Genomic DNA, 12,284 nt, shown 5'->3' with positions numbered 1-12,284 from the left:
TTTAGTTAAATTAAACAAATTCTTAGTAATTGAATTATCCATGAACTAAATAGATATTTAAAAAGTTATCGGATTGGAATTTTGTTACGTATGAGGTTTAGAATTGTGTTAGAGACAAGGTTAATTATTACTAATAAAGTGGAATGACGCAGTGTTACCATACGTCTTAAAGACTATAACAGATCATCACGTGGGACAGAAAAAGCTAATAAATTATTCAAACGACCACTTGAAATGAATTTTAAAATTAAGTTTAATGAAACGTTTCTATAATTTTTTTTAAATCAATTTAATATGAAAATTAAATTGCTTGATTTTATTAGGTTTTCGCTTCTACAATCTAATCCATATAATTATTTATATTAAAATAAATACAAATATAATATTTTTATAAAAAGTTTCACATTAATTTTCTGACTGATTAAAACTTATTTTATCTATCTTATATTTTCATTTTTCATAGTTTTATTTATAATATTACTTGTATTGAAATACATGAAATATATAATGTATTCAAAATTTACAATTTATTAAAATTTATAGAATTTACTCTTTTTACTAATTTAAATAAATAAAAGTAAATTTATTAAAAATTTGTATCGTGATACTTTACATGCCATAACAAAAAGAAAAAATTATATAGACCGACTATCAGATTAAATGTATGGTGGCGCATAGTAGGAAAATTAGTCCGCACATTTTCTAGACGGGTCAGACCGACCCATATTTTGTGAAACAAATATGACACGTACCAAAACAGGCAACTAACCCACATTGTCGTAAAGAAGGGTCATCAATAAAGGGCTCAACATCATTACTTGGGTTCAACATCGTTTGGACCGGACCGAAGAAGACAGGTGAAACATCAAAGAAATGGTCGAGCTCACTATTGTAAAGGTCGTTCGACCTTATTTAACAAAGGCTTCTTATTTGTGTGAAAATATGAGTTCAGTCCTCAAATTTTGAATTGTCGGGTCATAATTTTTATAAAAATGCACACATTTTATCCCAATCGCTGATCTCAGTCTGCTATCAGTGGAATAAATAACTTAAAGGCCGGTGATGAACCTATAGGTTACCAAGTTGGTTCATTTGCAGAAAAGGCTACGAGACTGATTGCACTGGTTACGCGAGTTTTCCGGTGACTTTATTTTTTTAGCCAAATAGATAATCTGTGTAAAATCCTTGATTCTCAGAGAGATGAATAAAATCCTAATTCAAATAAACTAAATAATATGCATTGTGCCACGTGAAACACTACTTATAGTTCAAAACTTGAGGACGGAACTGAGATTTTCACACAAATACGAGGACCAAGAAGGGATTAAGCCAACATGTCGGCATACTACGTCAGCTAAACTTAACGCCGTTTCAGATCAGTTAACGGCTGAGGTAAAATGTGTGCATTTTTATAAAAATTATGAACCGATTGAGACTATTCAAAACTGGAGAAAGAAATTGATATTTTCACGCAAATACGAGGACCATATTAAGCCTTTAATAAATAAGTTTTCCTTAAATGATTTTTGTACGCGTGAAAAAATTTGAATGAAAAAATGGCGTTATCTTCTGATGATGATCTTAGAATTTTCAACCTAAATCTCCTATTTCCTTCTACCTTCCTTAACTTAACTGCGAAGGATCGATCCTTAACTATATAACCAAAAATTCTCCTTAGAAAACTGTATAATCAAGTCTCCTCACACCTCTTTCCCTATCTGCATTTTCTCTTAACCCTCCTATTTGGTGCTACCAAGTTTATAATATGGTATTCTTTCTCTTTATTTTCAAAAACTAAATTCAATATAATTAACCTTCAAAATTAAAGTTTTCACATGATTTTTTTTGGCAAGGCCCAATGCTATAGTAAAGCGTATACTTTTAGCTCGATGAAATATGTTAACTATGAACTGACTAATTTCTCGTGGTGTCTATTCTGTAGGAACAAACCCTCTGCTTTGAATTTGAGGTATTATTACTTTCTACCTTATCTATCTGTTCATATTCAAATTTTGGTTTCTTATATGAAGTTATTTTCCCGATAATTTATTGTGTATCAGCATGAATTTGTCCAAAACACCGAAAGAGTAAAATCTGTTGATCTACATCCAACTCAACCATGGTATGTAACAAAATTTCTATAGACTTATTTAATTAACGTTTTCTATGACATCTGCAACGGATACTTACATTTGATAACTTTCTCATGTAGGATTCTACTGGGTTTATATTCAGGAACTGTTTCTATTTGGAATTATCAGACAAAGGTAATCAATTATACATGCACATAATTCATAATAGTAATAATAATAAAAGCAAATAGTGATATAAAACTAAATCTGTCATATTTCTTCCTAGTGCTTAATTAGAAGTATATCTAGAAACAATAGAACTGGTAATTGTTGTTCTGTATCTTTATGCTTGGAACTTCAGTGTTGTTAACCTTCATTTGTTTGGCAGTCTGAAGAGAAGTCTTTAAAAGTCAGCGAATCCCCTGGTAAATTACAACATTTGTGTGATTTACAAATTTTTGCTTCCTTTGTTGTAATCCTATTCTTGCTACATGTCTTGTTGATCTCATGTTTGTTCTGTGGTTTTTTGTTTCTCAATGCTTGCAGTGAGATCAGCAAAGTTCATTGCTCGGGAAAACTGGATTGTTGCAGCTACGGATGACAAATACATTCGCGTCTACAGTTATGACAAAATGGAAAAGATTGTCGAATTCGAGGAACATAAAGATTATATAAGGAGTTTGGCAGTTCATCCTTTCTTGCCATATGTAGTGTCAGCTTCAGATGATCAAGTTCTAAAATTGTGGAATTGGAAGGAAGATTGGTCTTGTGTTGAGAATTTTGAAGGCCATTCACACTATGTGATGCAGGTGGCATTTAACTCACAGGATCCCTCTGCCTTTGCTAGTGCATCCCTTGACGGCACCTTGAAGGTAAGACATTATTTTTTCACTTCACAATCATCATCATTAGAATAGGTTTTAAGTTTAACTCAACTTCTAAATCTAAATATAAGCTTGTAAAATGATGATTGTATTCATTTATGTATTATAAACTTGTATTATTTTAAGTCGACATGCAATCTCTCTAACACAATCTGAAATTCGTTGACTAACATTTTGCTGCAATTTTCTCCTTTCGTAGATTTGGAGTCTTGATTCCTCAGTACCAAAACTTACCCTGGAAGGACACAACAAAGGAGTGAATTGTGTTGATTATTTCATAAGCAATGGCAAGCAATATCTTTTAAGTGGCTCTGATGATTACACTGCCAAGGTTTGCTTGTCAATAATTACTCCTTAAAAACAGTTCTTTTTTTCAGTCTTTTGAGCTGTTTCTCATCAAAATCATCACAATCAACATTTCCACAGGTTTGGGATTATCAGTCTAGAAACTGTGTGCAGACACTTGAAGGACATGAAAACAATGTCACTGCCATATGTGCTCATCCTGAGCTCCCTATAATATTAACAGCTTCAGAGGATTCTACTGTTAAAATATGGGATGCTGTCACTTACAGGTATTTCATTAGCCATCTGATGTCTGGTTTTTACTCGTGTAATCATTTTGTTTTCTGTCCTTTTATTTTGGTACGAACCATATATATCAAAATTTACACTCAAGTTCTTATTCATTTAATTATAGTGTGTTAAAGAAACTTTCTGATTAATCACATTTTTAACAGTTGCCACTTGCCATTTACTTGCAGGCTTCAAACCACGTTGAACTTTGGTCTTGAGAGAGTATGGACTATTGGCTACAAGCAAGGATCATCTAAGTAATTATCTGAAACTTCCTTTAACTCAAAAAAAGAAAACAACTCTTGCTATAATTTCTTATTGATTGCAATCACATGGCTGCTTCGTGCAGGCTTGCTTTTGGATGTGACAAAGGCTTCGTCATCGTTAAGGTAAATTTCGTAGATGCCAAATGAAACAAGTTTTGAGACTGTATCATTGATTAAAAGCTAGAACAGAAACTCTGACAAAAGTATATACGTAAAATTTTATGATAATTATTATAATTCTGCAATTTAATTACCATCTAAAATATACTTCTCACTCTATCAGCTACACCCTTTTTTCAGATTTCAGAAGGAAGAATCCAATAAGCCAACCTCTGGTAGCCAGAAGACAAGTAGTTTGCTGAGCTTAACCGCTAAGAGAGCATGATATTCTGCAGTTATATTAAAGTTTGGTTCTAAGTTGTTCCTAGAATAAATTAATTTAGAATCTATATCTTTCATTATGTAATGTAATATACTAGCTAGTGTCTGATTGATGTGTTTTCGTTTTGTGTGATGTGTTCAATAAAATGTGTAAAATAGTTTGAGGAACTTAATTTATATTTGTAGCACTTAAATATTCAAACCAAATAATTAGAGCAAGTATTAAACAAAAGAGAAAATGCAAAAAATAAAATACTTTATTTCATCCCTAAGACATTTTAACAAAAAACACAAATATTGAATAAATGTTTTAAATACTAGTGGAAGGCTTACTATGTCCACTTTTTTCTATCCTAAAAAAATATTATTATATTAGTTATTGAAATAAAAAAATATCATTAAATTATAATAAGATTTTCATAAAAGATAATTATAACAAATAAGCAATTTTTATAATGTTATTGCATATATTTTTTTCTTATTGTCTATAGTTATTTGAATTCGTTATATATGATTCAAAGTTTTCCGTAACTTTAATTTCAAGTTTGAGATGTTTTGTATTAATAATATATATTATAGGTCCTAGAAAACAATTTCTTTTAAGGCAAAAGATTTGGTGTACTAGATAACAATTATTTGAGTAATGAATTTAATTTTATCTTTCAAATTTGTCAATTATAAAGTTTCAAATGGAAATATCAATGAACATGTTAATGTGATCATTCTATAGGCAATATGCATGCAAGTTGGTATTCACATTTGAGATGATTTTACTTTGTTCTGCATACATGAATTAAACTAACTCCTAGAACATTAGACAAAAAATAGATTGGTCTAACACTACCTCCTAACTTGATGCTTGATTATTATATCCAACGTCATTGTGTAGCAATGAATCAAAATAAGTACAAAAATGTGTAATTATGGCAACCTTGGATTTTTTGAGTTAAGTTCGCTTGGACTAAGTCAATTTGTGTCTATCTTACACTTAAATGAATTAAGTATATCAAATTAGGTTGAGTCCATATTAAGCAAAATTGAATCGAGTTTGGGTTTGATTGAGTAAAGTCTAACTTAAATTGTCAATGATGAGTCGAGTTAAGTTTATTTGAGTCAAGTCGAGTTGAGTCAATCTCACATTAGGTGAAGTGAAGTCGGGTCTACATCTAGTCAGGTAGAGTATGACCTACATCAGATTGAGTTAAGTCAAACTCATGTTGGATCGAATTGAGTCAAATCTACATTGGATTAAATTAAGTCGAGTCCATATTAAGTCAAGTCAAGTTGAGTTTGGGTCAGGCCAAGTTAGACCAAGTTGAGTTGGACTTACTCTAGGTAGAGTCAAGTCGAGTGGGGTTAGACCAACATCTAGTTAAGTACAATCAAACTCACGTTAGATCAATTCAAGTTTGGCTTGTGTTAGGTTGAGTTTAGTTATACTCATATTAGATCGAGATAAGATGAATTAAGGCCAACTCGAGCCACATTTAGTTAGCCTCATATCAAGTTGAGTTGAGTTGGGTCCAACTTAGGTCAAGTTGAGCCAAATACACACTAGGATGAGATGAGTCAAGTCTTAGTTAGGCCTAGAGGTATACATTAGTTCCAGTTGATTGAAATTCATGTCAAGTCAAATTAAATCATAACCATGTTAAATGGAATTGTATCGAGTCACATTGAGTCAAATCGAATTGGACAATTACCAAGTTAAGTCATGTACGCTTTAAGTCAAGTTGAGTCACACCTAACTCAAATCATATTATATTAATTCAATATTTCATAAGATTAGCTAAGATAAAATCTTTTTTTAATAATGTTGCATTGAGCCGAATTCAAATTAAATTAAATAGACCTAACAAAACAAATTAGATTGGACCTTAACTTTTAAATTAAGTTGTAAATAGTAAAAATAAATTAAAAATAATTTATAATTAATATAAAATATTTATAAATTGATTTTATAATTTAGAATATTTTAAGAAGTCCTATAATTCTAAAAATATTTAAAAATTAATAAAAACTTTATTATGAACTAAATTCACTTTTATGTTATTCCTAACCTTTCTTATATAAAGAGATGTGGGTTACCACTTTTGAAGTCACTTGTTTGATTAATTAATAAAAAAACTCGTTAAGAATTAGCTCATAAACCGTATATTAAATGCTTTATTGTTAACAAAAAGCTCATAATGACTAAATAAAGTTACCACAAATATTACAAGAATAAATAAATTATAGAAATTAAAAGCACAAAGGTTATATTATATACAAGGATTTCAAATAAATACATATATATAGAGAGACTTATTTTAAAATATATGTTACGTGAAATAATTAGGTCTTAAAAACAATCATTCCAATAGTAAAATTTGAAAGACTAATTTTCTTTTGTCCTTCAATTCTTATAAAAAATTTAATTAGATTTCTAATTTTTAAAAATAATTCAATTAGGCTATTTTCATTAAATTTTCATTAACATTTATATATTAATTCATTCTATCTAAAATCCTAAATATTCAAATTAATTTTTATTTTTTAAGTAAAGTGATTTGAAATATAAATTTTAATAAAATACAATATGAATATAATATAAATGTATTAATTAAATTATTTTTAAAATATATAAAATAAAATTAAATCAAATAAAAATTATAAATCTAATTGAATTTTTTATAAGAATTAAAAATAATTATAAATTAGTTTAGTAATTATGTTATTAAATTTGTATACATTCTTCAATAAAAATATATTCTCCATGGAGTAAATTTTAAAATAATTAATGTAAATATATTTTCGATGGCGTAAATTTTAAAATAATTAATAATTTTCGTCCACGTGGTATTTACACCGTGCTTTCTTACAATACAATAAACACATTTATCCTCTCTCTCTCTCACTAAGCTTGATCTCCTTAGGCTCGTCGAATTTGGTTTCTGATTTCCGAAGATTGGTCTCGGTAGAGGCTAGTGCACTCTCCAATCTGTAAAAATGGTGATCTTCCTCTCTGATCTGCTCCTTCGCAAACGCTTCTGCATTCTTAACAACCTTAGATCTGGACCGAATTACCTTCGATTTCATGCTTTATCTTTCCGCCCTTCGCTCTTTCAATGTCGAATGTTTTTCTACCTGTTATGTAAAATGCGAGCCTCGCAATTCGCTTTCCTAGCTTTTGCTATTCCAATTTCAATGTGATCTACTGTGGAACCGTGCACTGGCCCGTGTTTTTTGTTTATTTGTTTGTTTTCTCTCTTGTTACTTGCACTTGCAGCCTCTCAGACTCGAAATCAAGGTAATTCTGTTTGTATTCTGAATCATTGTATATTTGTTTTTGGTTTCCGGTAGATTTTTTTTTTTTTTATTTCGTTGCCTAAGAGATTACATTTCTTGGAAACTAAGGGGAGTGTGAATGATTAACTTTCTGGCTACTTAGTCTAACTTGTTATTGTAATATTTGATCAGCGAAAGCTTGCGCAAAGATCAGAAAGAGTAAAATGTGTGGATCTACAACAGAACCATGGTAATGCCTCTTATTCTGCTGTTGTTTTGTTTCCGAATTTAATTTATGATGCCAGGAAACTTTATTATTGAGAATATATGTAGTTCGCGGGGATTTAGTCATCAGTTGTGATGTTTTTCATCCAAGGTTGGTCTCATTTAATTAATTACTGGAGGCAACCTTGTCAATGCAGGATTCTGGCGAGTTTATGCTCTGGAACTGTCTGTATTTGGAACTTCCAATCTCAGGTGTGAAATTCTTTATGTATATCGTCATGAATGAGTTTTTTTTTCTAACTAAGAAGAAATGTATGGTTGATATGTATATCTTGACTTGACACTTAGTCTTCTTTTGTTTCTTCTTAGACGAATTTGAAAAAGTGGATTTTAGAAATAAAAAAGGTGAAAATAATGTTGTTTGAATTAAAAGAAAAAGTTAAGAAATGAAAGGATTTAAAATGATAATTTATGATAGTTAGGAAAGGACGTGATAGATTTGATAAAATATAATAAAAAGAAGATTTGAATTGATAAAAAAATTAAATGATTAATATAAAAGTGATTTAAAATAAAATGTAGTGTGTGTAAATTATTATTATTATATTATATACTTATTATCATTATATTAATAATAATAATAAATATTGTTATTATATACTGTTGTTATATTATTATACTTATTATTGTTATTTTAAAATTATTATTATTGTTATAATTAGATTTATGAAAACGTAACTATCATAAGAATAAGAATCTGATACAATACGAAATTATTTGAAATTAATAATTCTTTTAAAAAGATTGAAAGTAAACAAAGCTTCAAACTCATACTGCACGACGCAGCCATGGATTTCGACATCCCGAAGAAAATGTTGACGAGCACACGTTTTTTCGACCTGAATCCGCCAGTTTTCGACCTCATTCTTTAAGTCCCGTCACAATCTGGCTTTCCTCTCTCTCTTATGTGACCCGACTGCTATAGAATCAGTTCCCTAGTCCTAGGGTCGATCCCTAAATTACAGAATCCGTTTCCAGTCCCAGAACCGATTCTTACACAACTGGGAATTGGTTCTCGTCAGCATAGTCAAATTGAAAAAAAAGAAAACATAGACATTTCAGTAAATCTATGTATTTTTTCTCGAATCTTCTCACTTTTTTGTGGATTCATCTTTCATCCTATCCCTCAAATCCTCTCCTTCAAAGTACAAATCACTTAAAAGAAACACACATATCAATTACTCGTCCTTCCATTCCCATTAACAGTGAATCAGATAAACAAACGCCTCATTAGTCAGCCACGGGTGTTTGTCGATTGATCTACAAACAAGCCACTTTTTGAATGTTGCCTACATCTAATGAGCTAGTGATTCAAACAGGGGCGACCTATTCTATCCAATTTTTCTGGTTTCTCGTAGACCTTTTTTTATTATTTCATTGCCTATTGATCCGAGTGTGTGCCATACACAGCAATAGCATATAAAAAATACATTTTTTTACGTCCGTGAAGACACCAGCGATCCCATCCAATCCAATCCCCTGACCCACTGCACCACCAAAACAAGCACAGAGCACTACTTGTTTTCTTTTCTCAATACGTGCACGTGAAACCTCAATAATTTGTCATGCACAACCCAAGTGGGGTCTCAAACCCTCAAATCTCTTTTGTTCTCTTCTCAATGCAAAATCCATCATACTCACAATCTCTGTCTACTACGCATTTACATCACTGTCACTGTTCCTCTTCATCTTCCCTTCCCTTGCACTGCATCACAATGGCGGAGTCAACGTCCATGTCCCCATACCTTCTCTTCCTTCTTTCTCTTTCCCTCATCATGCCAAATGGCACTCACTCTTACGACAACAACACCTTTAACCTGCAAAAGTCTCAGAAAAAACAGCAAAGTGTTGCCCCGGGATGCCTCCTTCCCGAATCAAGTGAGTTTTTTTGTAGTAAAAAGCAAGCTGCTACACCAACCCATCTTTCCACCCTATTTTTTAAACTTTTTTTTTTTCTATTACACTTTCAAATCTCTTTACTTTTTCTCAGATCTTTCTTTCTTTATACTATTAAGAATCTAAAATCCCTTGAAAGAAATTATTCATTTGTGTTTTTCCTTCACGGCAAAGTCACCAAGTATAGATTAGCCCATTAATAACTATGTCCATGCTGTATGTTATGTTTTTTAGACTGCATTACTTTACAGTGTCTACGAGTAAGTTGTGTGCTTTAAATTACAACCCTTTTGGTTCTTGACTCCGATAAAACTCCTTATATAATCTGAATTCTCAGGAAGGGAAAAAGGTGCTATTATACTGGAAATGAAAGACAGGGGTCAGTGGTCAGGGAATAAAGATAATTGGCTTGAGAAACAGTTGGAATTGGATATTGTCCACGTTCGTTCGATTCAAAATCATATTAGAAAAAAGGCCTCTGGACATATAGAAGATTCCTCGGAAACCCAAGTTCCGTTAACTTCTGGTGTAAAATTCCAAACTCTAAACTACATTGTGAGTGTGGGATTAGGAAGCCAGAACATGACCATGATAGTTGACACTGGAAGCGACTTAACATGGGTCCAATGCGAGCCTTGCCGGTCATGTTACAATCAGAAAGAACCTCTATTCAAATCTTCTAACTCCCCTTCCTTTCAATCAATTCTGTGCAATTCAACAATCTGCCAGTCTCTTCAATCGGGTACAGGAAATTCAGGAGCATGTGACAGTAATCCGTCAACTTGTGACTATGTGGTTAACTATGGTGATGGGTCATACACCAGAGGTGAACTGGGGGTTGAGAAACTGAGTTTTGGAGGTATTTCAGTGAGTAATTTTGTGTTTGGTTGTGGAAGAAACAACAAAGGTCTATTTGGAGGAGCCTCGGGTATTATAGGGTTGGGAAGAAGTGACCTTTCAATGATCTCCCAAACTAATGCTACATTTGGAGGAGTTTTTTCTTACTGCTTACCTTCAATTCAAGCTGGAGCTTCTGGGTCATTAGTTATGGGTAATCAGAGTGAAGTTTTTAAAAATGTTACTCCAATTGCCTACACGAGGATGGTTCCTAATCTACAGTTATCCACCTTTTACATATTGAACCTCACTGGCATAGATATTGGAGGCGTGGTTCTGCAAAATTTAAGTTTTGGCAATGGTGGGGTGATACTTGATTCCGGGACAGTGATCTCCAGGCTGCCTCCATCTGTGTACAATGCTGTGAAGGCAAAGTTCTTGGAAGAGTTTTCCGGTTTCCCTTCAGCACCGGGGTTTTCAATTTTGGATACCTGCTTTAATCTCACTGGGTATAAGGAAGTGAACATACCTACCATCAACATGCATTTTGAGGGCAATGCTGAACTGAATGTGGACGTAACTGGCATATTCTATTTGGTTAAAGAGGATACTTCGCGGGTGTGTTTGGCCCTTGCTAGTCTTTCAGATGAGTATGAAATGGGAATCATTGGAAACTATCAGCAGAGGAATCAAAGGGTCATTTACGATGCCAAACTCTCTAAGGTGGGATTTGCTGCAGAACCTTGCAGCTTCACTTGAATACATATAATGTCATATACTATAATTCTTCATGCAACATCTGCCACAAACATCTTCTTCCACTTACATATAACTAAATGTTCCTTTTCCAAGATAAGAGTCTCTCTCCATTGGATAGTAAATTGGCTCCTGTTAAGCTTCTAAATGTTGTACTTTGTATTGAAATAATACAGGGAACTGAGACTGCATATTTAGCTTCAGTTCATTAACCTTGTTGGAAATAATCTACCGCATTCGTCAAAACAGCTCTGGCAACTTTAACAATAAAACACAACAGTACCATAATCACAGCAATAACGAGAGATAAATAAAGGTTAGAGTTATCCTACAATTGAGAAGAATATACTATAGAAAAGGGAATTATTCGAGGAGAAAGATTATTAAAAATAATCAAGTCTAATTTAGAAACATAATAATGTTTAGAGATTTTGTAAAATTAATTGATAAATCTATATTTATTTGGTTAAAATAACTTATGTAACAATTTCTTTTTTGAGTAATAAGTTGGAAAAAAAAAATAAGTAATAATATAAGGTGGAAATATTTGAAAAGAAATTTAATGTAAAGTTAAAAATTATTAATATGAATGTAAAACATTTAGGTTTATTTATAAAAAAATATTATTTAAAGAAAATATTTAAAAAAATATAGAATTTCTTTTTAAATTTTTATTTAGAAAAAACATATTTAAATATAGCAAAATAATAAAAAATCTTAATAGAATTTTATAAAAAAATTAAAATACAAAAGGTATAAAATTCAAAAATTCAAATTTAAAAACAATAAAATAAAAGAGAAAAGGATATCTATTTTTTGTTTTGTTTTATTATGATAATTTTTTTATTACTATAATTAAAATATATTTAAATTATCTTATTTATTATAACCATTTTTAATTTTTTTCACCCAATTAATTTATAAATATTAAATTAAATATATTTTTAAAATTTATATTCACATAAGTTTATAAAAAAATATAAATTTTTAATAAGAATAGTCCTAGACAAAATTAAGTCAATTCAAGCTAGCCTAAAAATGATAAAGAGTTAGGTTAATTACAA

The 12,284-nt window shown here is 31.1% G+C and overlaps 2 protein-coding genes across 3 annotated transcripts; both read left to right on the top strand.

Moving 5' to 3' along the window:
- Nucleotides 1-1,690: 1,690 nt before the first annotated feature.
- On the top strand, nt 1,691-4,352 carry LOC106761617 (coatomer subunit beta'-3). Its single transcript, XM_014645183.2, has 11 exons — nt 1,691-1,768; nt 1,943-1,969; nt 2,061-2,122; nt 2,213-2,267; nt 2,461-2,497; nt 2,619-2,944; nt 3,156-3,287; nt 3,383-3,531; nt 3,721-3,789; nt 3,882-3,921; nt 4,099-4,352. Exons 1-11 carry the CDS (start codon nt 1,766-1,768, stop codon nt 4,120-4,122), a joined length of 924 nt encoding a protein of 307 aa, XP_014500669.1. The 5' UTR covers nt 1,691-1,765; the 3' UTR covers nt 4,123-4,352.
- A 2,721-nt stretch (nt 4,353-7,073) lies between these two features.
- LOC106759931 (aspartyl protease family protein At5g10770) lies at nt 7,074-11,444 on the top strand. 2 transcript variants are annotated; one of them, XM_014643324.2, is made up of 4 exons: nt 7,074-7,468; nt 7,639-7,696; nt 7,869-7,923; nt 9,965-11,444. In XM_014643324.2, exons 2-4 carry the CDS (start codon nt 7,694-7,696, stop codon nt 11,221-11,223), a joined length of 1,317 nt encoding a protein of 438 aa, XP_014498810.1. In that variant the 5' UTR covers nt 7,074-7,468; nt 7,639-7,693; the 3' UTR covers nt 11,224-11,444. The 2 variants fall into 2 exon arrangements, with proteins under 2 accessions (XP_014498810.1, XP_014498809.1); XM_014643323.2 differs by lacking the exons at nt 7,074-7,468; nt 7,639-7,696; nt 7,869-7,923 and adding an exon at nt 8,494-9,609.
- Nucleotides 11,445-12,284: the final 840 nt, after the last annotated feature.

Source organism: Vigna radiata, chromosome 5 (genome assembly GCF_000741045.1).
Source record: "Vigna radiata var. radiata cultivar VC1973A chromosome 5, Vradiata_ver6, whole genome shotgun sequence".
In the NCBI taxonomy this organism is placed as follows: Eukaryota; Viridiplantae; Streptophyta; class Magnoliopsida; order Fabales; family Fabaceae; genus Vigna; species Vigna radiata.
The sequence above is the reverse complement of the archived record's forward strand: the minus strand, read 5'-3'. Positions and strand labels throughout refer to the sequence as shown.